A 25,622-nucleotide genomic window follows, 5' to 3' on the forward strand; every position below is an offset into this window, starting at 1 on the left:
TAGTAGTCCGAACAACGATGTGACCACAGAACACTTTGTTATGGTACATGTATGTCAACATTTCTGTAGAGCATTGTTCCCCATTACGTCTATTAGCATATGCAGAATAACAAATAAATGTGTATATAACTCACGTGTTTGTGTGTCTGCTGTTTTCTACTTTACGAATGAGCTGTTGTTTAAAAACTAAAAAGCATTTTCCGCATGCATCTTTCGCTCAATAAGGATAGTTGCATCATATGATAGAAAAATATCAGTTTACAAATACATAGAATTAATTAATAATAATTAATACAATAGCGTTTTCAGCGATAGAAGGTATGTACTGTATGTTTTTTTATGTCCAAAGGTGTAGACAGAGAGCAGTCTGGCGAGACCGGCTGATGATTGATCACTGGAGAGAAATGTATTCCATTGCATTAAATGCATCTAATGGATCTCCACATTGCTCTTATGTACCACTTCCAAACAGCCTTTCCAAGACTCAAGACCAGAATCTCTGGCATGTAGCATATTTAATATAATAAAAAAACTGAAGGAACCCGTGCACTATAAAAGAAAGTAAAGATGTTATGCATTATAATAATGTGTATCGGATTATTGTCGATGTCTTTATTGTATCTCATGAATGACTAGGATAAGATTACTATAACAGCATCCATTAAATTCCAATTGTCGTTCATTTTTCAAATATCCACAACTTGTCTAAGTTGTGCACTTTATAGAAAACAATGCCTCCAAGGTGCCATTGAAAATATATATTTTTTCCTTTTGTGTGTGTGGTTCTTTTGGGGAACCTATTTTATTAACAGTTTAGGTTTTCACATTGGGCATATTTTAACGTAAAATGAGCACAGATACGATCACCTATCCATGTCATTAACATGATCAATTCGTTCTAGAATTTAAAAATATGTACAAGCTTCATTTTGTGTCAATATTGTTCACTCAAAGCACTAAAATGTGTTCATCTCGTTTTATGGACTCGCTGCATGAAAAGAAATCTCTACCTGAGTGTATTAACATTCACATGTTTCACTGCAGCAGAAGACAGTAACAGTTTCAAAGTGAGAGCCATTGCTCCGACATCGTCCAGGTGAATTGGTCATTATTCCTCCCGACGCCAGAGGGCGCTGCAGGATATCAAGAGGCGCTAAATAAGCAACAGCGCGCGGAAATCAAACAACAACGACAACAACGTAGACGGAGAAAGGAATTGAAATATAAAAATCAAACAAACATGGATTCTGAAATGAAGAACACAAACGCGACAGATGCAAGTGATACAGATGAAAGTGTCAGTTTTGACGAAGTTTCTAATGTTGCTAAATTGTGGATATTGGACTTTATGTTTCTGGATCTGTGTCGGCAATTCAAGGAAAACAACTTTCATCAATTCAAAGAAAAGTGTTCGGCTTTCGCGGGTAAGTTTTCAAAGCTAGCAAAGCGTTAGTTAGGCCAGCGTGAAGTTAACCGACGTTAACTAAAGTTAACCGACGTTAACTGCGTATTCAACGTGTCTGTAAGCTACGCGTCTTAGAGAACTCGGACGAAAGAGAATCCAGCTCTGTTACATTAACAGTGGATTTAACGTAACCTAACGTTAGCTATATATAAGTGGTCATGCTGAAAGGAAAGATTAGCTCTGTTAAAGCGTCAATATAACGTCATTAATATGAGGAGATAGCTTCCATGCTTAAACTATGGGTCCTGCTTTTAAACCCGGGAGTCTCAATAACCGATAACAGTGAATGGTAAATTCCTGATCGACAACAATGTAAATCCATGTATCCTATTAATTAAGTCATAATGATGAATGTAACCGGCAGTAACACCTGGCACATGCATTGGGAATTGCTTTTTTGTTGTCGTTATCATGTGGTAAAACAATGACACCATCTTAATGTATTTGTTCATTACCTTCGCATTGAAAATGCCGGAAGGTTATGTTTTGATCGCCGTGTATTTATTTATTTATTTATTTATTTGTATGTATGCGTGTTATTCGCAAAACTCAAAAAGTATTGAACCGAATCGCATGCAATTTGGTAGGATGATTGTTTATTATCCGGGGACCAGTTGATTAGATTTTGGGATCGATCGGGTCAAAGGTCAAGGTCAAAGGTCATGAACAGGTCAAATCTTCTTGAATCACATGGAATTTGGTGGGATGATTGGTTATTATCCGGGGACCATTTGATTAGATTTTGGGATCAATCGGGTCAAGGTCAAGGTCATGTAAAGGTCAAAATCTTTTTTTTACCATAGCACGATACATTTTTGTCCAATTGGCATGCAACTAATGCCAAAATGTTCATAATTCAATGCCCAATCTTGTGATATGCGAAGGTATGCGCTCTACCGAGTGCCCGTTCTAGTTATGAATGTGTTTACCTTTTGATTTTAGCCACTTCTTCTACACCGACTGGAAATATCTGTGTAGAGAAACTGACGATATGTGCCTTCCTTACAAGAGTCGTGCATGGAGATAAGTTGGGTAAGTGGTTGCTGACTCCGGCCTCACTGAAACATCTGTCTACATCTGCATTTAAGTTACTGCTGCATGGATGTGATCATGTGAGAACCCACAGCAAGCATCCCCACAGAAACTAGGCTTATTACTGCTTTTTAGGGGGTCTGTTTACAATTTATACCTGAGGAAGTTAATAGATAATAGAGCTATGGGGACATGGTTTGCTGTAATAACTGTAATATCAGAAAAGTAACTTCAAGCTGAAATTCATGGTTTTAAAATGTATCCTGTGCTTCTTTACTCTGCATACACGCACAAGTACAAATGTCCACACACTCACGAACCCTCAACGGCCTGTTTTAACCAAATATTACACTGTATTTCCCCAGATGTTGAATTTGAAGAGGAAGCAGGTGTGATGCCTCTGATGTCTGCTGCCAAAGTATGGTCAAGCCTAGAGGACGCTGTGGAAGACGAGATGTTCAAAAACATCGCTCAACTGTTGCTTGTCCAGGTAATCACACCAATTATTTGGGGGGCTGTCATGAGACAAGATCGAAGAATGTTCAGGCATGGCTTTAAATATATCTCGGTGTGACTGAAAAAAAAACAATTAATTCTGGAAAACGCTGCAGTCTGCTGTTAAAGCCCTGATGTCACACATGCTTTGTCCTAATTCAGATTCTGATGCATTTGTCCATCTTCACAGTCTGTGGCTGTTTGCTTGGTGCAGGGCCAAAGATCTTCTGCCTCCTCTGCCCTCAAGTGGTTTAAGAATAACAGTGACTTCTCACAGGTCTGTGTGTCTATTACTGTATCTCTTCATTTCAATAGCACAGGGTTGTAACTGGATTATTTTCTGTCAAGAATGATTGACTTTAATGCTCAACAACTAATATATTTCAGCCCAACTTGGTAGTTAAGCTGTCGACAATAGTGACGAAGGGGGAAACCTACCACCCGTTCCTCACGAGCTTCAGCTTCATGCGCCTGCTTGAGTCAACCAAATCTTTCTTGGATGCCTACTTGGAGTTGGATCCCTGTGACTACCTCTTCAAGGTACAGCACCTGAGTTCAGCCGAGCACATTTAATGTATAGACAAGCTTGACAATCGATCCAGCTCTAACTGGCGCACAAATACATTCCCTGTACGTTTTATTAACTTGACTGACTGTTTTCACATATCGTACACCACTGGGCTATTTGGAAAGTACTGATGAAAAGTGGGTTGTGGAGAAAGGCAAAGCAAAAGTCTTTAACTTTTAAAGGGAAAATTGTTTTCCCATGTTAGGTCTGTTTAGTGTCTTATTTATGATAGTAAACATTTATATACGGCTAGCCCTGCACCACCAATGCCTATTTAAATCAACTTTGAATGGCTGAGAAATACAGAGTAGAACGGCTGCAAAAGCCATTCTGTATTAGAAGATGAATCCCCTCCTTGCTCACAAATTAAAACTATTGTTAGTAGTGCTGCATTTTATGCTTTAAAGTTTCACATCAATATAAATTAATTTGAACTTATAACTCCTGTCCTTTTACACTTTTAATGATCCCTGTGGGGAAATTCTTCTCTGCATTTAACCCATCGTTAACCATCTTTAGTTCTTAAGAATATACACTTTTATTAATCCCCAAGGGGAAATTAGTTCTCTGCATTTAACCCATCCTTAGTTATTAAGGAGCAGTGGGCTGCGGTGAAGCGCCCGGGAAGCAACTGGGGGTTCAGTGCCTTGCTCAAGGACACTTCGACTTGCAACTAATGGGGAGAGCGGGGATCGAACCCACAACCCTGCGGTTGCAGGACGGCCCTCTTACCCCACTGAGCTAAAGCCGCCCCCAACATGGGGTTCAGTTTCTTGCTCAAGGACACTTCAACATGCAACTATGGGGAGAGCGGGGATCGAACCGGGTACCTTGTGGTTACAGGACGACCCCCCTCCCCCATGCGCTACAGCCGACCCAATTGAAAGTAATTGCATTCCTTTGCTGCTCTGCTGTTTGTGAAATGGAGATTATTTTCAGTTACACATAATTTAATTGGCAAATATATCAGGTTACCAATATTTGAACAACAAACAGCAGTCCACACGTTTTCTCAGGTACTGCTGATTAATGGTGCTTTGACCAACTGGCGGTGCTGATGTGACGTTATCAGTCATAGTTAATTGACAATTTGTCATAAAAATTAGGAGGAAGGACCAACTGCTACATACATTAGAGTCCTCCTCGGGGTCTATGCATGAAGGTTTCAAAAATGATTTATATAAAAGCCGCTGACCAAGGTTGAACTTAGGAGGGTATTTTAAAGACAGGCCTCGTTAGTTTTGCTTTCACATTATAGCAATGCTTAAAGGAATACTTGGCCCACCAATTAATCATTTGTATATCAATTACTCACCCAGTGTCTGCTTGATCTGGAAGAAAACATTTTTTTCTTGCATGCCTCCATGTTGAACACTTTTTTTAATCAGAGAAGTCATGCTGAATTTAGGTAAATAGGGGCCTCTTTAAAATCAGCAAAAATAATATCAAAACATCCGTTAAACTCTAATACAACTGGTGGAGTATAGTCCAAGTTTTGTTTGAGTCGCACACATTTTTGCCTAAACCTTACTATTAATACACTTCAGATTTGCATGGATGAGCTGCACAGCATGTTTTAAGTCGTGTGAAAGTCTGTAAACCGATGTTTTGATAAGGTTTAGCTGTTGTTACAAGTGGTAAAAGGTTCAAGGTCACGGGTGAGGGATTGATAAAGAAGTAGTCATTTTGTGGGTAAATTATTCTTTAAAGACAAAGTTTTATTGTTTTAGAAGAGTATGAAAATGTAACATTTAGCAACTAATATGTGTGTTGTTGTTTGCCTCCTATCAGGAAGCCACAAAGGAGGCGCAGTTGTTAAAAAGGGAACGGTTGAAATGTCGGGAGGAACCCGTCAAATCAAAAGAGAACAGAAAGTAAGAAATAACCTTTACCCTCTGTTTTATTTATTGGATTTTGTCATTTGATCCGTTTCTCTTATGTAATGAAGAATATTTGTACATTTATGTCAATAGGGAAAATGAGAAGAAGGCGGTTGGTTTGAGGTCAGTCGACGTTTGTGTTGAAATGTCTTTTCAAAAAGACAAACCCCCCAAAAAAAATAAAAAGAAAAACGCCCCACAGGGGGAAAAAAAATTTCCCCCCAATTTTTTTAAAAAATTTAAACATTTTTACCCTTTGGGAAAAAAAAATTTTTTTAAAAATTTTCCCCTTTTTTAAAAAAAAGGGAAAAATTGTGGGTTTTTTTAAAAGGGTGGAGTTTTTTAAATTTCAGGGAAAAAATTAAAAGGTGGGCCCCCTTTTTTTTCCCCCGGGGGGGGGGGGTTTTTTGGGGGTTTTCTTGGGGGTGAAAATCCCTTTCCCCTTGCATTTATTTGGTTTAGGAACACTTGGGTTTTAAAAATTTTTTTTAAAAAAAATTTTTAAAAAATTTGTTTTAAATATAAAAATTTTTTAAAAAAATAAATTTATTGCAAATTTATTTTTTAAAAAAACAACCCCCGGGGGTTAATTTTTAAAAAATTTTTTAAATTTTCTTTTTTAAAGAATTTTTGTTTTTAAAATTAAAATTAATTGTAAAAAATTTTTTTTATTCCAAAAACCAAAATTTAGAAATCGGGTTTTTTACCGATCCAAAAAGGGTTTACGCCAAATTACTCACTTACCCAGTTCCCTGGTTATTCATATGATAAAAAATAAACATGCTTCCCTTTTCAAAAAAAGGGTTTAAATTTTTTTTTTTCATGAAAGCAAAGGGCCCTTACCTATTAACCCCACGGAAAGCTGGACAACATGACCAGTATAACGCACCAAGTTACAGTCTATCCGGCTGCATAAGCTCATGAGCGACTTGTGAGCTTAGATGCAGCAGTTGTCACATGGGTACTCCTCATATGCTACGCGAGTTTGACGGCAGCCTTAAATACGATTAGTCCTCGCGTGATAACAAGTTCAGGAACTACCTGATTGAGGAAATCAGTGACTGGGTAGTCAAGCTGAATCATCCGAAGTCTTTGACGCTAGCTGCATAGCATCCTTAGTGCAATAAATGGAATACTCACGACTTAGACATCACTAAGGAAATCATCATGATGCGATGATTATACATAAGACCATAATACTTGCACAACTAATAATTACATATATTTCTATTACAGCATTATTATTATGTAACTTGCCACTATATCTACATGAATTTTTTTCAATCCATCTACTCTATGGCAATTTGACAAAAAAAACTACAGATACGTGATGCCAAATGTCAATTACTGATTTTAACAATTAACAGAATGATTAGATTTACAATGAGAAAAGTTTTCTGATTAAATTAGTCTACAGGTAGCAAACTAAACATAAATACTTTGGATAGTCCATGGAACCTCTTAACTCAATAAAACATGGTATTCAAGTCTTGCTCACTTAGTATAGAAGTTCTAGCAGGAACTTTTAAATACTTTGCAGAAACTATAATGAGGCTCATTTATTCAGGCTATAAACCTCAGAATTCCATTGCTTCTAACATGATCTAAGAACATGATTGGTTGTTTGACGCATGTAGCGACTACATATGCAGGTCGACAAGTTACTGTGCGGTTACCAAGCTTCGGCATACCTCTCCACCATCTGCACACCACCATAGCCATCCAGCTTCCATGGATATCTGGACATACTGCTGATGACCGATCCATCTTTCAGCAACTCTGTGTCGCGTCATTCAACAGGGCCGCATTGAACCGGAGTTCACGTTGAAATCCACTAGAAGTTTCGTTTAGTCAACTGATGTAAACTGGACTTTAGCTATAACCAGTGAGCTATTATGCAGGCACATTGTATACAAATACATGAAACTTGACTATTAAGAAATTTATAACACAATTTATGAAAATTTAACATGAATTTATAAGAATTTAGCATATTAGATATTGCTGTTTACTACAATGCTATAGTAATTTTGAAAATTGCAAATTACTAATAACAAGTTGATACCAAAAAACTTTATTTCAAGTCTTTGCAGAATAATAATGTGTTAAAATGTTTATCAGTATTACCATTTCCACGTTTAATCATGAGTAATAAAATGTAATAAAATTTACATCTAAAATTCACGATTAAACCATCGGGAATATAGTTATCATTAATAGATCATTGACTATTACATGCATCACTTATAAGTTCACATGGTCATCAAAGCTATATTCAAAATGGTAATTACTCAAGACTCCCTAAGATATTGTTAAACACTTTGCACTAACGAACATAATAAACATGTGTCCATTGCCACAGAAGCGTAATACTTGGTGTCAGGGCCTTTGCATCAGTGTTTAGCATCGTGGCAATCAGCTGGTCACGGATGATTTTACAAGATTCAGCATTTCTTATGATAGCTATACGTCAATATATACTTATCATTGATTGATTACGCTCTGTTATCATTTCAAGTGGAGTTTCTTTTATACCTGCAATGACGACTACATTTAACAATATGAGCCTTTAATTCCAATGACAAACTTAAACAAGTTATGACTGATATGAATACACAGTGATCAAAATGCTCATGGACTATCTAAAAATGACTGCAATTTCTACAATTGTGCTATTAAAGTAATACTGAACTAGCATATAGCATTATAAGTGAATAGTATAACCTTAATAAGTGATAAGTAAATTTTGAAATGATTGTCAAACCTTAGATTAGCATCTGAAAGCGTTTACAACGATTACCAGATATCCAGTTTCAACATTCAAGCTTAGAGTCATCACAATCCAATTAAGTCGAACAATGAAATGTTCACATTTAGCCTTGAGATAGGAAACACACTATAGAATTGCAGTGAAATAGGCTGAACTACTGATGTCAAAAATTTACGTGTTTCACAAGGTGATGTCAAAATTTGATCTTTACCAGCATAATACGCGAACTCAACTGATTGCATTAAAATGCACTAATGAAACCTAACGTTCTATCATAATACATGACGCTAACACATCACATCATTGAATAGCTCAAAGCCTCGAACTTTGAAACTAAGATTCAACCAATCTTTGCAAATAGCCATAAAAGCAGCAATACTACGACATGATGAATCCTGCAAAACATTTATTGAACTGTATTAGCACCCATTGGCTAATTCAGTATACGCATGTTACAATGACTGGTAAATAGTCAAACTGCTATTCACTGATCAAGTCTGTCGTGGACATAGCTTCCCTTTCAGATAAGGTTAGAACTAGTGGGTATTCAACCTTGTTGACTACTGGCAATCCGTGACTTCTAGTCCGCTGCTGCAGTAGGACCATGGAGTCTACAGATTCGTGCGTATCTGGGATTCTCGCCTTAATATCTTTTAAACCAAGAGAATTATTACATATAATGCATAAACTTATATTTTGAAAATTAATAGAAAACATGATTAGAAATTCAGTTAAAATTCATGATTACTCCATACTAATTTCAATACATCAAATCGATAATAGCTATTAAAAAACGGTTATACATTGTTTAGACAATTGGAACTAGTTCAGTCAGTGATTCCCATTTAAAAGGGACAGGGCACAGAACATTCAAAAAGTTAACAATATACGTGTGATAATTTGAAATCAATTTTACTGCCATATTAACTTTAGCCATTTCAGAGCGCGATAATGTCAGCGAGAAATAACAATCACAGCTTAAAATAAACTCATTCTGACAACAGTAATAGACAGAATGCATGATCAATTTATCAAGTACACGGTCTTAGATAACAAAGATTAACAAGTGAGAGCATGTAATCAGCTTTAATGAAGCTTCAATAAGTGGCATTACGAGGAATCATGACTAACAGGAAAGAACTTCACATTAGCAACTATCGATAACAACGAATAAAGATGAAGTTTACTTTCAGAATGTGCTTAGAGGTTTGAAAACTAATAATGCTCTCATGCAACGAAAGAATGTTCATAGCATTAAATTGAACCGCCCAAGGATTCGTAGCTGGATTAAGAGTAGAAGTCAGACCTTAAATAACGCTTAAATCAGATTGAAGCAAATTAACAATTAGCAGTTAAAGTTGCTTTAGAGTCGCATTTTTTAAACTGAAACATGTAAATTAGATATTGTAATTCAATGTACGTTCAAAACAAGGATAAATACTTACAATTGATAGCTGATCAATCAATAAGCCAAAGACCAGTAACAGAGTTACCATAGGTTAGCAGTACGTCAAGGGACAACAGTAGACACAAGCTCGATCCACAGACCGAGTTCAGCTTAATAGAGTCCACTTCAATCGGACAGCATGTATTAAGTCAATCGAGTCTTTTTATTTTGATAATTTGGCAAATGTAGGCTTATTTGCTTTCTTGTAAGTTCAACACCCGTAATATATGTCCACTAAATATTAACTTACAGTCAGGAGCCGATTATCTTAGCTTAGCATAAAGAAAGAAAATGATCTGCCTACTAACACCACAACGTTCCAAGAAGTGACTTCACCATTCCAAGAAATAGTCCAGCAAATAACCACCGAAAAAATACCACCTGACGTCTGACGGATTGAACCAAGGAAACACGTACATGTGAGTTAGCTTCATAGACATATCTTTAGATATAGTTCATGCACAGGTTAGAGCCAGGCTGTCCTTTCCCTCTTGATGCTAATCTAAGCTAACAGCTGCAGTTTCATACTCATCGTACAGGCAATAAGTGCTATTATTCTTCTCATTTAACTCTTGACAAGAAAGCGAATTAGCGTATTTTCCAAACTGTCTAACTATTTATTTAGAAAGTTAGAAACCCAAGAGATCGCAGGCATACAACAGCTGTATTTGTAAAGTTTCAGTAAGTTTCAGGGCTGTGAATCAGTGAGCTGGAGCTGCAGTGGTCACGCCATTATGTGCAGACGGGTGTGGCCTTAATTTATAATGCTTGACAGATTAATTTCATACTGTCAGTTCTGGAGAGGAATGTCTTGAACAATCTTATCACATTAGTATTATTGATTACCACAACTATTAGATTTGCCACTCTCAGGGAAATTAAGACACGCTCAAAGGAAGTGAAGATTTATAAAAAGCTGATGACATCGTGCTACTTCGGCCCATTGTTAGGCCTGCTTCTATTCACGTGGTGCAAATCAATAATTTTCAGATCACTGCAAAACCCAATGTTCAAAAGGAGGCTTTCCATCTTGCACATTCATTTTAGGAAAAAAATAGACCTATCATTTTGCAAAAAAAGCATTTTTCATGTTATGTTTGCTCAAGGAGCCTGAATGTCTGAGGATGTTGTGAACTCCAGAAGGTCAGCTTTTATTTGTGCAGTTCCTCCTTCATCTCATGGGAAACAAATGAGTCCTCCGCATGGAGCATGAGCAGGGGGTGAGGCCTCCCTCGGCTTCCTGCTAATGTAGGAGCAGATATGGGTAATAATCTGGATGCTTTTTCTTCTGCTATCTTTAAAAAACAGCCCGCAGAGGGGGGTCTGTTTGGGTCCTTTGATTCTTCTTCTTGCCATAAGCAGGTAGGTCAAGCAGCAGTAATAGCCTTCATCTTTCACCATAATCATCAGCAGCAGCATCACTGAGAAGCATGTGTCTGAATCAGTGTATAGTTAAGTTTGAGGGAGTTGAACCCAGACTGACCTCTGAAGTTATTTAACTAATTTTGAGAAGGTGTCTGTTTTACAAATGATGGACATTTGATTTTTGTAAATCTAAGTCCCCTAAAATGTCACTCAATTCAGCCTCTGACAAAACAGCTTGTGACACGCACACACACACACACACCATGTTTTATCGGCTGAAAGTCTTCCAGCTGCACTAGTTTGCTTTGGCTCCAGCACGTTGGAAGTGCACATCAAAGCCTGTGTGTTTTTCATCTGTCAGCCCCCCAACCCTGGACCTCCTGCCCTCACTGAGCACTTGTCCAAGACAATCAGCTTTCCTACAGTAACACATGCCGCTACGAGTCTCCTTGGTGTCTGAGAGTAGAGCGGAAAGGAGATCACGCCCATGTTTGTGTTTGTGTGTGTGTGTGTGTGTGTGTGTGTGTGTGTGACAGTGACACGCTGCCTTGTCAGAGCTGCATTTGTGGCAATCGCAATACGTTTATATGACAAAACAAGGGAGACGGTGGGAGACGCAGAGAGACTGGATATAGTTTGGAAGGAGCGTGTGTGTGCGATCACTTCTGGAGTTGAAGCGGGGTGAATCCCAGCTCAATCTCGCCTATGTGGGGAATGCAAACTGTGGCGGTCCCCATGGTAACCGCTGAGCTGAGTTGCTATAGTTTCAAAACCTTTGTTGACAAATGTTCACCTGTTCAGCTCGCCACCTGTTGTAAAAGTACGAGGATGATGTCGCCTGTGAACACCATGTCTGTGTCTGACATACACACAGAGGTATCTTTGCTTTTTAAACATAATAGTACAAAGCAGTACAAAAAGCCGAAATATTGATGTTATCTACAAATATGTTGTACATGGTGTGACAGCATTTTTAAGTTGTCACTGTTCTTCAGCCGCATTCTAAAGTTAAACATCCAGCATATAACTCAAAATGTAACCTCAAGGCAAAAATATCGAGGTCGTAAATATTTAACCGAAAGATTAAGAACAATTAGTTTGACTTTGTTTCTTCCTGATGAGTTCATTCAGCTTCTGTCCCATGAATGGAAGCCTTTGTCCACTGTCATCTGAATTGACTCAACTTCCTCCCTCCATGTTTACATCTGTACATTTGCTGTGTGTGTATGACTTCAAGGGAGTGGACATACATTATCTAGTTATGTGTTTATGAGTGTCAGTACTTTGTTTGTGTACTGCATTTATCCATGTGGTGGCATTTGAAAAAGTCTTTTATCTTATTTCTTGTGAATGGTGAACCCGGCTCGGACGCACATGTCGCATGAGTCATTATTTAAAGAGGTGAAGGTGGATGTTTGACTTGGCTTGTGTCATCAGAACAGTCTTCAGGCCGAGGTGCATCTCGGAGACTGATAAGTGAGGCTGAACAGGCTACAAGTTACCTCCAAGGAATACAGAGAATTGTGCAAGGAGAACATATTGACACGTATGTGGCGCTGCCTGCTCCGCAGCAGAGCATGACCCTGAGTCTCTTGCGCTTCCCATCGCACTTATCTGTTTGACAAACCATCTCGTGCATCCCACTGATGTTGCTCCATTCATGAGAGGTAGTTCCAGTTTGATCGATTTTGGATGACAATATGCTTCTCCTCTGCAGCAGAGAGTACTGACGACACCACGACATAATACAGGAATATCTAATCTAATCTAATGCCAGACCCTGATATTGATATTGTAATTTTGTTCCTGTCCACACTCGACATCACTGATAATTGTCGCCTCATAAGTCAGCTTTGTTGACCGCATCCTATATGTGTGAATGTCAATGCGGACCTTAGAAGTAGGGCGAGGCAGATGAGGCCAGATGTGTGGGTGAGGGGTGAGACTGACCCCTACCTCTGAGAGAGATGAGATACCAAGAAATAGTAATGACTATCACTGTGGATTCCATAAATCATATTGTGACATGTGAGAGAGCTGTGGAAAGGTTATGGGCCCGAGATGTCTGCGTGTGTATGTGTGTGTGTTGCTATTCCGAGGGCAAAATGTAGAAATATCACAAAAGCTATACTTTAAAGACATATACATATACCTCAACATAATTGTACTATATTTTCCAGTCACGCTTTGACTTGCATATTGTTGGCAAACACGTAACAGTTAACTCTCCTGGAAAAAAATCCCAAAACAACTGCTCATAGGGCAACTGTAAAACTAGTATTCAAACATTATTATGATTTTTATTTTTTATTTTAAACAAATGTATCTTGAAGTTCTTGATGGAGAGTGCAAACAAAAATAAACTGTTTTCCATCACAGCAGAGCCAACAACGATGGTAAATATATGGCAACTGGGATACTTGCACAATAAGCCCAGTTGCCATAGATTTGCCATCGTTTTTTAATGGAAAAAAGACAAAGATTTGACCTCAGGGTGCCCAACTTAATCACACAGGCACACAGGTTACTATGGGACCAGGAACTGTTGACACATGTCGCTTGTTTGCTCTATCATTTATCTCTGATCACTGTGTAACTATCTTTTAGGATCTTTTAACAAGCTTCTTTGGAGCCCAGACGGGTTTCACAACAGAGGAGCCATCAGTTGGTGGGTTTTAGCCTTTATAAAGCAGGAATGTTTACTGGTTGCTTGGATGTGTTTTATGTTAATTTATTTCTAAAATAGAAGATACTGTATGATGCTGTTTGGGAGAGATAACTCACCTGATGAAGACCACACAACAATGAGCTTGGAAGTCCCACATCTAAAGTCCCACATTAAACAGCAAACATTAATTTTAAAGTTAATAAAGCAATGATCTTTATCCACAGAACTGTTTTTCTCTCATACTGACCCAAACATATTTAAGGCATTTTGGATTTGAGGCATTGACAAAGTTATAATTTGGCCCACCGGCTACATTCTCTGATTCCTCCTGATAGAGTCAACTGGCACAACATCAAGTCGGGGAAACAGTAACACGACCCGGCTTTTTCCTACTCACACATAATTGCTTCTGATAGAAAGAAATCTACCCATTAATAATACTATAGGACATAATGAATTTGGGAGCAAAAGATTTTCATACACACAACAACAACAAAACTGCACCTGAACCTTAATTGTCCATTATAGGCACAATGAAACAATTTAGCATTTTTGCACCAACAGCGCACTGTGCCCTGCGCCTGGCTCTGTCCTGGTTAAGAGTCCTGGGGAACTCCAGTGAAAGGATAAACCACTTGTGGACAGATCCCAGTACAGCTCTTATTAAAGACCCGTTTGTTTCAGGTCATTTTGTTTCACTACACTTGAAAGAGATGGTAAAAACCCTGACTGTTTGAGCTTGAATGCAACCCTTCCACTTGAATAAGGGGATGGCTCTGTGTTTCTAGGTCACTGTGCGTCCCCGAAATGCACACCTCACTATCCACAGGGAGGAAGACAAACAGAGCTCAACATTTGCCAATATCACATTTGCATTTAATAGGGAGCTTTGGGATGCATTCCTTAATAATATAAACACTGTTACCGGCCGAGTTTTCATGTGGCATACTGACCAAAATTCCTGAACTCTACCACATCCCGATGACTGTCTCGCATACCTGCAAACGTGTCACCTTTCGGCCTGGAAGTCTGTATTGAAGTCGTGTAGATCCGAAGAGTTTTTGTTTTGGGGTAGGGGGGGGGGGGCAACTGGCCAGCCAGCGTTTATAAGATTAGAGTGGCACACAGAGAAAATGCGATGTGGTGCTCTTCGCAATAAAACATCTTTGATGGGACGTGCCGAGTCTTGGCCAATCAGCGTTCAGATGTCTACAGCGTCTGGGGGTTAAGGTTAGCTTGAATGTCAGTCCGCTACTTCTACTGCTGTCATGTTGCACGGTGTATCGATACTAACAAAGTACCCGAACGTTAAAAACGATATGATTTTGCATATTTTTAGCACCGATACTTCATTAAGAGAGCGCGCGATCAGAGCGCACGAGCGACTCCTCTCCGTTAAATGCTGTCTGCACACAATGCGCAGCGCACACAAATCTCCGCAACGTTAAGTTGCGGAGATTTTAAGACCGTCTTCGGCTTTAAAATGTTTTATTACTACTGTTGATAAATATACCAGTATCTTATTTATGGTATTGTATTGAATTCTGGTATCGGCTATCATGATATTTATTGCAGGTATCGTATAGAAATTATAATTTTAGGATCGTGACAACCAGGTAGAGGAAGGAACAGACTCATGGAACAGAATCATGGAACAGCCTCATGGAACAGACTCATGGAACAGGCTCATGGAACAGAATCATGGAACAGACTCATGGAACAGACTCATGGAACAGAATCATGGAACAGACTCATGGAACAGGCTCATGGAACAGAATCATGGAACAGACTCATGGAACAGACTCATGGAACAGAATCATGGAACAGACTCATGGAACAGACTCATGGAACAGAATCATGGAACAAACTCATGGAACAGAATCATGGAACAGACTCTGTTTATTACTTTTTAATTACTTTTGTACTTTTGCATTACTTTTTTACTTCTTCATTACTTTGTTACATTTTTACCTTTCATTACTTTTTATTACTTTTTTACTTTTTATTACTTTTGTACTTTTTAATTACTTTTGTACTTTTTATTACTTTTGTATTACTTTGGTACTTTTTATTACATTTTAACTTTTCATTACTTTTGTACTTTTTATTACTTTTTTATTACTTTTTGTACTTTTATTTTACTTTTTATTACATTTGTACTTTTTTATAACTTTTTATAACATTTTTACTTTTAATTACTTTTTACTTTTTATTACTTTTTTACTTTTTCATTGCTTTTTTACTTTTATATTACTTTTTTACTTTTTATTACATTTTTACTTTTAATAACTTTTTTACTTTTTATTACTTCTTACTTTTCATGACTTTTATTTTGGATAACTTTTTTACTTTTAATTAGTTTTTTACTTTTATATTAGTTTTTTACTTTTAATTACTTTTTTACTTAATTCTTTTTTTTTACTTTTATTACTTTTTGTTCTTGTTTCTATTACTCATTATTGTTTTCTTTTTTCTTTTGTATTACTTTAATAATTTTCATTACCATTTTTAGTTTTTATCACTTTTTCATTACTTTTTTAGTTTTGTATTTCTTTTTTTACTTGAAATTACGTATTTACTTTTTAATTACTTTTTCATTACTTTTTTACTATTTATTACATATTTACTTTTTTACTTTTTATTACTTTTGTACTTTTACATTACTTTTTTACTTTTCATTACATATTTACTTTTCAGTACTTGTTAATTACTGTTTTACTGTTTATTACTTTTTAATTACTTTTGTACTTTTGCATTACTTTTGTACTTCTTCATTACTTTTTTACATTTTTACCTTTCATTACTTTTTATTACTTTTGTACTTTAAGATTACTTTTGTACTTTTTATTACATTTTTACTTGTAATTACTTTTGTACTTTTTAATTACTTTTGTACTTTTTATGACTTTTGTACTTTTATATTACTTTTTTACTTTTGATTACATTTTTACTTTTGATTACATTTTTACTTTTAATTACTTTTTTACTCTTAGTTCTTGTTTTTATTACTTTTATAAATTTATTATTACTTGACTTTCACGCGACATCCAGGCGGCAGAGAGCTGCCTAGATGTCGCGTGAAAGTCTAACCGATATAACTGCGTCGTCGTCGTGCAAAACAGGTTAATTGCAGCTACAATAAGCTAAATGTTGCACAGACGTATTTGTATTCTAATAAAGTGATTGAAAACTTGTATTAGTTTTTTGTCTGATGGAGCAATCTGGTTTAATTGAAAGTGACTATATAGCTATATATGTATTACATTATAAGTACCCTAACCACACCAACTAGCTAATCTGTTGGGCTGCACCTATTTTACCAAACTCAATGTAAGCTTCTTTTCATGTTTACCAACAAATTGGAAGAACAGTAAATACTGTGTTGTACATTTAAATGCATCAGCTGGAGAACACGTTATCTGTTCCATGATCAATCTGAAATTGAGTGTTTTGAACGGTAACATATGTCATTATTAACAGTGATAAACCCGTAGATGTGACACAAACTATTGCTTTTTTGAAAGATCTTTTGAAAGGCAAGGGCAACATGTATTTGTTTTATAGTGTAATGATAACAGATCACTTTGCATTACTTATAACTCCTGTTTAAAATGTTCATTAAGCAACATTATTTAACTCATAGAAATGTAAGGTATTCTATACAGTATGTTATCTGACTGAATGTATAATAATAATGTATATTATATTTGGTTACTTGTCATTTGAAAAATAAAGTGGAAAATGAAAATTGTTTTATAACAGTGTATTTTCATGTAACTTTTCTGGTTAGAAAATGTCATAAGGAACTATTGGCCCCAGGGCATCTTTACTTGGCCCTCGTTGCAAAAAGAATGGACACCCCTGGTCTAGAATGTCCTAAAACATATAATTGTATCAAAAGTCATATTATAGTCTGCATTTCAAAAAAATCATAGAAAGTCATAGCATACTAAAACATTTTTTATGCTATTTTGTAAAGACTTTGTCTTGCAGGATCCGGACGACCTGATGACCTCACCTGCTCTCCGTGGCTGTGAGCGAGCGCCTCCTCCTGTGGCCTCTGGCATCATACCGCATGTCAATTATCATCTGTCACACACACTCAGATGGCATCAGGTCAATCATTTACAATGAATGACAGGTTGAGACATATAATACATAACTTCTCCTGTATTTTTACTTTAGTTGACAGCAGGGATAGAAATTACTTCACGAAAGACATAAAATAACAAGGTCAACCATAAACCTAGTTGAATGATCACATGTTAAACAAGCATGATGACTCCAGCTGCTGCATCTTCAAATAATAATGAAGTCCTCATATCTCTTAACAAAAAGACAAAGACTGCTGTCTTTGTCCAACACAATGAACAAGACTATTCAGAGACATGAGCTGCTCTCCATACCGCAGCCAAACAATGCTTTATGTGGGGAAAGTACCACATTCTGGGATCTGGGGGCACAGTTTAGTATCTGTTTGCAGATAAGGAATGTAGATTATGTTTCATTGCAATCCTTTAGGCATTCTGATTACTGTGATATGCAGTGTATGTAGCAAAAATAAGGGAAAGTTCCTTTTACTAGAATAGAAGCGAAAGAACAAAAATCATGAGCAAAAATAGAAAAAGTTCTTCACAAAAGTAGAAACAATAAGAAAAAGACGTGTATTTAATTCAGGAAGACATTTAACAAGGCACAACAAATATTTTGCTAAGCTATTTAATACGTACATAGATATTCCAATTACTTAACAAAGCTTAATTTGTAATATAACTGCAATGTTTGAAACACTGTTGTATTGCGATCCAAGCCTGGCAGCATCTGCAACATATGCATGATAGAGAAATATGGCAGTATTACATAACAGCCATTACAAGCCATGAGAAAGATAAAATAATCTTTTCATCCGTGTTGAGTGGTATGATACTAACAGCTGTGAGTCAGAATAGAACATATTCATCAGCACCATGTGTGTATAGCAACGTCTGCAATTTACCACAGTAAATACTGTAAATAATAGAGATAACTGAGGTCAAGAATCCCAAAATGTGAAGAGCAGCCATGTTAGGCAGGAAATGAAAACCACTGAGGACAAACAAGCAGTCACAGCAAGACACTGAGATGACCACGGCGCTCCAAATGTTTTATTTCCTTCAGATGTTGTTGGCACAGACTCAAAAGTTCTGATCCTTGAACAGTGTGACCGGGAAGACGGTGATTGTCAGGATGGAGTTTTTTTAGGTTTCCTCATTCTCTTGAGCTTTTCTTGTCTCACTGTCTCCCCCTCTAAAGAAGACAGCTCAAATGCCCTGTGGATAAAAGAGCGAGAGGCTCCGACCACCGGGTCTGGATAGGACTGGCCTGTGTGGCCAGAGGCGAGCAAGAGAGAGAGAAAGATGAGTGGGAGCAAGAGAAGGAGGAATGTTAGGACAAGATATAGGATACGATATCGACACTGAAAACAAAAAGAACAATATGAAAAAGGTGAGCTATGCCTAGATTAGATCTCCTCCGGGTGAGTCTGCAACAACCATAGCTGCATTGTGTGATTGAATGAATATAACCAGTGCGATGAAAATCCATAAAACTCATATGTTTTCTGCTAATATATTGACATTAACTCCTATGCTGGTTAAAAGTTGTATTATTTTCGCGACACACACACACACACGGGCATTCTGACCTGAAGTGTGAAGGCCATAACAAATAACTGAGGATGGATGACAGGTGCTCAAGGTCTTAGCTTCACAGCATCAAAATAACTCACTCTTTTCATAGTCTTTAACGCTCAGGAGGTTGGGGTTGGTGGGATACTTCACCGAAGGCCTGCTGAAGAGAGGGAAAGCAGACGGGGCACAGCTGGGGGGAAACGTGTTTTAAACTATTAATTGCCTGGTCTAACTTAGCTTATGAGGGCAAAAATACCTGCTGAGCTTGCAGTTTTCCACTGTGAAGGTGTTTCTGCCATTGAGGACTAAAGTGGAGGGAAAGAAGAGAGCTGGAGTCGTATTCACTTCATATCTTTTATGGTAGCTGGAAGACAGAATTGATGGTGTTATGAATATATGAAACATATGGCTGCATGTATAGCTTTTGGGATATAACCTTTGTATTGGGTTTGGTTATTCCTTGTGTAAGCTTTAGTCAATTTTATTTATATCCATCTTTAAGAAGACCCACAGATTTTCACGTAAAAGATGAGGCAGCGTGACATCAGACTAAACTGATCCCACAAATGGACTAACGGTGATAAATTATGACCTCATCATGTAAGCGCACCATGATTCCGACTTTACTATAATCATATGCCCGATGTTTCCAGAATATTAAACAATAAAAGCAATCAGCTTAAAACCCTTTGTGATTAACAAATAATGTGTGTCTAAACATTGTCCGGCTACTTTTTTTCATATAAGACAGTGACTACGCGTAGTTACTGTGATCTGTGCAGCTGCCGTCATAAATATGCTGTGAAGTGTAGAGCTACAACTACAGAGCGAAGTGACATGAATCCACCGGTTACCCCAGGGTGAAAGGCCGCCCTGAATGGCTGTGGGAAAGCTCCTTGGAGAGGCTGCAGGGATGCAGGTTGCCAGGTCTGTGCACATGGTAGTTTCTTGACAGCTGAGGAATCACAGTTCTGGTCCTTTCTAACCGTGCACCTAAAAATAATTGGATTTATTCAGAACTACCATCTGATCTTTAGACAATCATTTTTCTAAAAGGATACTCTAAAACAAAAGTGTGTGTGTGTATATATATATATATATGCAAAATGACAATCATCTTCTTTCAACTATACTAATAACTTTGATTGCGTTCAACTTACTGTTATGCTCATTATGTATGACAACTCCACCTACTGGCAGTACTGGAACTAGCCTCAAAATCAATGTGTATCCAAATTCTATTCTTTTATTTAAATTGAATTCATTTTCGTGAGTGGACAAAAAATAATCCTACAAATACTCTGAAATGTAACAATGAGGGAAGTATTCTCGTTGCGATTCTTACACGGATCATCAAAAAGGAAGTGTCTCCCACAGATGTCCACATTCGAGTCATTGTTATCCGGTTCCAGTCTGACCTCACTGGCCAAGTTAGGTGACCTACACAGCGTGAAGAAAGATAAACATAGCAGCACACGTGGCGTGCCATTCCCATTTTTATCCTGCATTAATACAAATGTTTAAACATGGTGTATTTTCAGTTTCTTTTTACCCAGCTTGTCTAGAAGCCAAAAGCAGGACACTTCACATCTAATACTTCGCATCAGGAAACAAGTCAAAATGCGGACACATCTTACCCTCCGAGTATAAAGCCGCCCAGCAAGGTTCTCCAGTCCCTGGGCTCTACAACAGAGATGGACCGTGCTCAGCAGGAATGTGACAGACCCGCTAAGCTAGCAGCGTCTGCATCAATGCAGCGCGCTCACTTACTGCTCAGGGGTTGTATGACCGGCATTTTCCTCCTCCCGTTACTACACTGCCCTCCGCCAGCTCGCATCCCGGAGTTTCTGTACGGTAGATATTTAGCCGCATCAGGGCCGTGCGGACTGTAACGCGAGATCCCGTCCGACGCCAGAGCATCTGTGGCGGGTAGCGACGCATTAACCCGGAAAGTCATCACGTTGGAGCAGCCATTCAACATGGAGACGCAGCCCGCTTAGAGAACGTGAATAAGGGAAACTCGGGACTGACTAGACATCCGAGGCTCGGCTCCAGCTGACCGAGTCACCGCGTCACCATGGAAACACGCCGCATGAAAACAGTTACTTGACATTAGGTACCCATAATTTACTTTTACACAACGGTTTAATGTCCCGTCTTACATTTGAGAATTATAGTAATTTGCAGCCAGCATTTTATTATTTATGTGAAAGCCTTTGTTTCATATGTTCATACTGCCCTCTACTCATTAGGGGATCAATACTTTTGGGGAAGATAACAAACCACTAATGTAAAAACAGAGCTGAGCCAAGAAAGTAAATACCCTGCTTTTGACTAAAACAAAGATGCTATGCACGAGATGGCATATTGATGAATACAAATGGCACAATGATCAGAATAAGACAAGTTTTGTTTTTTCCTCCACGTTTTTATTGTACATGAGTATTTGAAAACCTGAAAAGGAAAAAAAGAGGTTATAATGGAGTTTTCTTTACCAGGTGCAAGACAATACCCAATAAATAAGATAAAGTACATTCAGTCTATGTTCCATCTTAAGTAGTTATTGGAACCGTATTAACATGGCAGGGAAACTTTAAATTACATGTTGGTAACTATAGAAATACTTTAGTGATGAGTGCACACTAAATGTGTTTTTCTCTCAAGGACTGCCATCACCAAGATATCTTTAGCAAAGGACTAATTACAATATTGCTTTATTTAATGTAATTTCTTATAATATTACAATGTCCCCATGTCTTGCACAGGCATGTGGTAGATGATAAAAAGTGTAATGGCTTAGGCTGTGGTTTCAGACATATTTGGCTTAATTTAAGCTGGTTTTCACCACAGTCGATAAGATGGGGAAAAAAGATTATGCATCATTAACCACAGCCATTTAGCCAATTATACTTCCTCACCATGCCATATAGCCTTACGACTCACCATAGCTTTAGTTCATTCTCCTGATCATTCTGTTGATCTGATCCTCCCTGTTGCCAGCGTCTCCTCCTTCAACAAAGTGTGTGGTCTTCTTGTTCATTCCACCGCGGGGTGACGACAGCTTGAAGGGCCACAGGAAGTTGTTGGCGGGCTTGAAGTTCTTTCCAACTGTGTAAATCTCGTGGATGAGGTCCTCAACACAGATGATGCCATATTTGCCTTAGGATCAAAAAGCCATGGGCTTATTAACAAAGTGAACAGCAGAACTTTGGGCACACTTAGTTTGCATTATAAGTAAAAAGTTACCAGTGAAAACAAGAGCATATAAGTAAAATATTATTATTAACCCTGAATGTGTATATTGGAAAACTTTAGATTCATTGATAAGCATTTTACATAAGCTGGAGATTTTATCCAAACATTTCAGATATTTCCCAAGTTGTATAATGCAAGTTTACCAGACTCCTAAAGCTAAATGTAACTGTGGGACACAAAATTCCAATATTTAAGCCTGATGACTAAGGATAATATTAGTAAATCTGCCATAAAAATAAAAAACACATCACATTGTTCAAGTCACTGTTGGACATCTTGTGGTTTCAGACAAAACTGGCTTAGTTTATTTACTGTTTCTCACCATGGTCGATAAGACGGGGAAAAAAGTGTGCATCATTAACCACTGCATAAGTGTCCAACAGTAACTCAATGATTCTGATTTATAAAATGCAACTAATAACACTAAATACCAAACACCTTGATCTTTTCTACTCAGACATGAACTCTGCTAACCAGTTCACATCCATGTGTCTGTCCACAATGCCCTCACTTTATAATAGTATCTTACGTAGACATTTGTGTTAAACCATCTATTTGACGTTTGTGCTCAATTGGAAGACACTCTTGGCACCCCTGAGATATTGCATTGAAGGGAATGGCTCCCTTGGACATAAAAAACAAAACATAATTCAACTGGCTCCATGTTTGTCACCAGCACATAGACATAATACAGGTTTGCATACCGAGGGCCTTCTCCACCAGAGCGTTGTCTGTGAGGGCAATACGCTGCTTCCTCATCCTGCCGTGGCCACGTTTGTAGATGAGCTCACGCACAGACTTCAGGTTGGGGTATCTGGGGGAACAGGTAATAACTGTTATGAAATGAACTTGAATCAAATCTGAGAAATGTAGTCACGAAATAATATTTGCATATAGGCGTCTTTTTCTTTTGGAAAGACATTAAAATCCAGCTATAGGAAGATGTTTTCAGTCTTATGATGAAATGATGACCAATTTAATATCCCAATACTAAGCAGCTTTTATCAATACAAACTCATATTATAAACTTTGAATAGTTTTATGGAAATAACTACAATAGATGACAAAAACATGATTGGGACATCTCTAAGTTATATTTGCTCCATTTCTCTTTAGTGCTGATCTGATCTCAGAAATTGTCAATACTTCAGTTATACCAATTACGTGTTATTGAATGTGGTTTCAGATCAAACTGGCTTAGTTTCAGTCAGTATTCACCATTGTCGATAAGATGGGGAAAAAAGTTGAGCATCATCAACCACATTCCAGAAATAAAGCATCTGTAGGCATTAGTACGTGGATATTTCCAGGACAATGAATTGTGTCCGCATTATACGGTCAACGTCAAGTTTGAGAGAACAGCCGTAATTACCCCCAAGCGATGTAAGGCTCAGCAATCCGGAGCATGTTGATTGAAGCCTTGTTCAATCTGACGAACACACCATTGAAGATCTGGCGCAGACGAAGCAGCTGCAGAACTTTGCGGACCTTAGGGCTGACTCCATTGATACTGGAAAACAAACGTATAAAGATTAACACGTAGCTTAGCATTAAGGTTCAGCTTTCTCGTCAATTATGTTGGATGCGGTTTCAGAATAATTGGCTTATTTTGCTGAAGTGTATAATCATAGTCGATAAGTCGGGGAAAGAATTGTTCATCATTAACCACAACTAAATACATTTACAGACAATACAGTGCATTTACATGGATTGCAAGAGTAACAAAATGTTGGCAGTACTGAATGAAAACACCGTAACCGCAGCTCCACAATCCCAACTAAATACTTACCGCAACAGCATGAAAACAATGCATGTTGAACTAGCATGCAATATGAAGCCGTCGCAACAGGTTTGTTTAAGGCTGGATACTAGAGACAACCTCCAGCAATGTGGAAAACTCCTTTACAATTAGCACACAGGCTACATAGCATGTGAGCAGGAATATAAACTACCGTTACAACTGATGTCAAAAGCTTTAGCATCATCATGTCTTATAGGAAGTCTCGTAATCCATGTAAATGTTACCGATTAGGTTCTGTTTGCCATGCTAGTAAGATGTTGTCCAACGATAAGACAGAGGAAAATACTCACTAACCCTCTGATCCTGACAACAAAGGCCAGTTTGGGCTCAGCTGGTACATAGTAGTTTCCCACTTTGCGAGCAGTACGGCCAAGGCGAATCTCACGCCTGTACATCTGCTTGTACTCCTTGTGGTACTTCTCGGCCCTCTTGTAGATCAGTTTCCTGGTCACTTTGCGGGACTGAGAACACATCAGGAATAATAGTCAATGCAAAAGCCTATTGACGTTTTGAGCAGATTGTTGCAACAATCCTTGTTAAAAATATCCATTAAAACAGCCGCACTACTAGTCGTCATATATTACATCCAAAGAAAGAACTTCAGCGCAATTAACCTAAAACTCTAAATATGTCAATAATTCACTGTTATACCCATTATGTACTATGAAATGTGGTTTCAGATCAAACTGGCTTAGTTTCAGTTAGAGTTCACCATTGTCGATAAGATGGGGAAAAAAGTTGAGCATCATCAACCACATTCTACAGATAAAGCATGTATAGACACGAGTAATAGTGGATTTTTCAGCACTAAACACACGTGTTGAACACGCACCTTTTTCTCAGCCAGCATCTTCTTGACCCGCATGGTCTTCATGGTGGCGAAGGCCTTTCGCCTTTTCAAAAGGCTCTCAGGGACCGCCGGTACTTTTTTTCTGTTGCAGACGAAACACAAATAAACACTTAACTAAAACACATCGACGACATCGAGTACCATCCTCAAACGGCTCAGTTTATACAATTAAACCACCCATCGACGCTAATAGATGCTAGCTAGCTAGCCGCCAGTGACCGGCTCCCATACACTTTGTTTTAGCACCAATGAAGACTAGTCGACGTGTCTTGAAAACATTAACAGCCGCACGAAAGTATTATTATATTATTATGGCAGTTGATTTTTAACGGTGTTCTCTAATATAAAACTTTAGCC

The 25,622-nt window shown here is 37.9% G+C and overlaps 3 protein-coding genes and 5 non-coding genes across 10 annotated transcripts; 1 reads left to right on the forward strand and 7 right to left on the reverse strand.

The window, feature by feature from the left end:
* The first annotated feature begins 1,112 nt into the window (after positions 1-1,112).
* LOC130206646 (telomeric repeat-binding factor 1-like) lies at positions 1,113-6,451 on the forward strand. Its single transcript, XM_056434701.1, has 8 exons — positions 1,113-1,424; positions 2,408-2,497; positions 2,863-2,987; positions 3,183-3,269; positions 3,380-3,532; positions 5,352-5,434; positions 5,534-5,563; positions 6,382-6,451. The coding sequence occupies exons 1-8, from the start codon at positions 1,241-1,243 to the stop codon at positions 6,449-6,451; spliced, it is 822 nt and encodes a 273-aa protein (XP_056290676.1). The 5' UTR covers positions 1,113-1,240.
* An 11,884-nt stretch (positions 6,452-18,335) lies between these two features.
* Positions 18,336-21,679, reverse strand: si:ch211-171b20.3 (uncharacterized). Of its 3 annotated transcripts, none has more exons than XM_056434222.1 (7): positions 21,130-21,679; positions 20,997-21,042; positions 20,705-20,799; positions 20,214-20,352; positions 19,616-19,723; positions 19,458-19,516; positions 18,336-19,051 (listed from the first exon to the last, which is right to left on the reverse strand). In XM_056434222.1, exons 1-7 carry the CDS (start codon positions 21,338-21,340, stop codon positions 18,912-18,914), a joined length of 798 nt encoding a protein of 265 aa, XP_056290197.1. In that variant the 5' UTR covers positions 21,341-21,679; the 3' UTR covers positions 18,336-18,911. The 3 variants fall into 3 exon arrangements, with proteins under 3 accessions (XP_056290197.1, XP_056290196.1, XP_056290195.1); XM_056434221.1 differs by having other exon boundaries at positions 19,458-19,519; XM_056434220.1 differs by having other exon boundaries at positions 19,458-19,549.
* Positions 21,680-21,766: 87 nt separating this feature from the next.
* Positions 21,767-25,370, reverse strand: rpl7 (ribosomal protein L7). The gene is made up of 6 exons (XM_056434223.1): positions 25,248-25,370; positions 24,710-24,876; positions 23,987-24,124; positions 23,319-23,428; positions 22,303-22,518; positions 21,767-21,813 (listed from the first exon to the last, which is right to left on the reverse strand). Exons 1-5 carry the CDS (start codon positions 25,287-25,289, stop codon positions 22,310-22,312), a joined length of 666 nt encoding a protein of 221 aa, XP_056290198.1. The 5' UTR covers positions 25,290-25,370; the 3' UTR covers positions 21,767-21,813; positions 22,303-22,309.
* LOC130206734 (small nucleolar SNORD12/SNORD106) lies at positions 22,160-22,252 on the reverse strand. Its single transcript, XR_008834166.1, has one exon. It is a non-coding gene; the product is annotated as a small nucleolar SNORD12/SNORD106 (small nucleolar RNA).
* Positions 22,893-22,979, reverse strand: LOC130206727 (small nucleolar SNORD12/SNORD106). The gene has a single exon (XR_008834159.1). It is a non-coding gene; the product is annotated as a small nucleolar SNORD12/SNORD106 (small nucleolar RNA).
* LOC130206733 (small nucleolar SNORD12/SNORD106) lies at positions 23,788-23,879 on the reverse strand. Its single transcript, XR_008834165.1, has one exon. It is a non-coding gene; the product is annotated as a small nucleolar SNORD12/SNORD106 (small nucleolar RNA).
* LOC130206728 (small nucleolar SNORD12/SNORD106) lies at positions 24,196-24,286 on the reverse strand. Its single transcript, XR_008834160.1, has one exon. It is a non-coding gene; the product is annotated as a small nucleolar SNORD12/SNORD106 (small nucleolar RNA).
* LOC130206732 (small nucleolar SNORD12/SNORD106) lies at positions 25,083-25,174 on the reverse strand. The gene has a single exon (XR_008834164.1). It is a non-coding gene; the product is annotated as a small nucleolar SNORD12/SNORD106 (small nucleolar RNA).
* Positions 25,371-25,622: the final 252 nt, after the last annotated feature.

The sequence above is a fragment of the Pseudoliparis swirei genome, chromosome 16, assembly GCF_029220125.1.
Source record: "Pseudoliparis swirei isolate HS2019 ecotype Mariana Trench chromosome 16, NWPU_hadal_v1, whole genome shotgun sequence".
NCBI classification, from domain to species: Eukaryota; Metazoa; Chordata; class Actinopteri; order Perciformes; family Liparidae; genus Pseudoliparis; species Pseudoliparis swirei.

Bases quoted from the DNA above. Each gene is read 5' to 3' on its own strand.
- LOC130206646 (XM_056434701.1), top strand. From the start codon at position 1,241: ATGGATTCTGAAATGAAGAACACAAACGCGACAGATGCAAGTGATACA. The intron at 1,425-2,407 runs GTAAGTTTTCAA...TTTTGATTTTAG, and splicing joins AAAGTGTTCGGCTTTCGCGG to CCACTTCTTCTACACCGACT. The intron at 3,270-3,379 runs GTCTGTGTGTCT...AATATATTTCAG, and splicing joins ATAACAGTGACTTCTCACAG to CCCAACTTGGTAGTTAAGCT.
- si:ch211-171b20.3 (XM_056434220.1), bottom strand. From the start codon at position 21,340: ATGTTGAATGGCTGCTCCAACGTGATGACTTTCCGGGTTAATGCGTCG. The intron at 20,353-20,704 runs GTAAGAATCGCA...AATTATTTTTAG, and splicing joins CTTCCTTTTTGATGATCCGT to GTGCACGGTTAGAAAGGACC. The intron at 19,052-19,457 runs GTGAGTTATTTT...CTGGCCACACAG, and splicing joins CGTTAAAGACTATGAAAAGA to GCCAGTCCTATCCAGACCCG.
- rpl7 (XM_056434223.1), bottom strand. From the start codon at position 25,289: ATGAAGACCATGCGGGTCAAGAAGATGCTGGCTGAGAAAAAG. The intron at 23,429-23,986 runs GTAATTACGGCT...CTGTTCCCCCAG, and splicing joins GAGCCTTACATCGCTTGGGG to ATACCCCAACCTGAAGTCTG. The intron at 22,519-23,318 runs GTATGCAAACCT...TTTGATCCTAAG, and splicing joins TCTGGTGGAGAAGGCCCTCG to GCAAATATGGCATCATCTGT.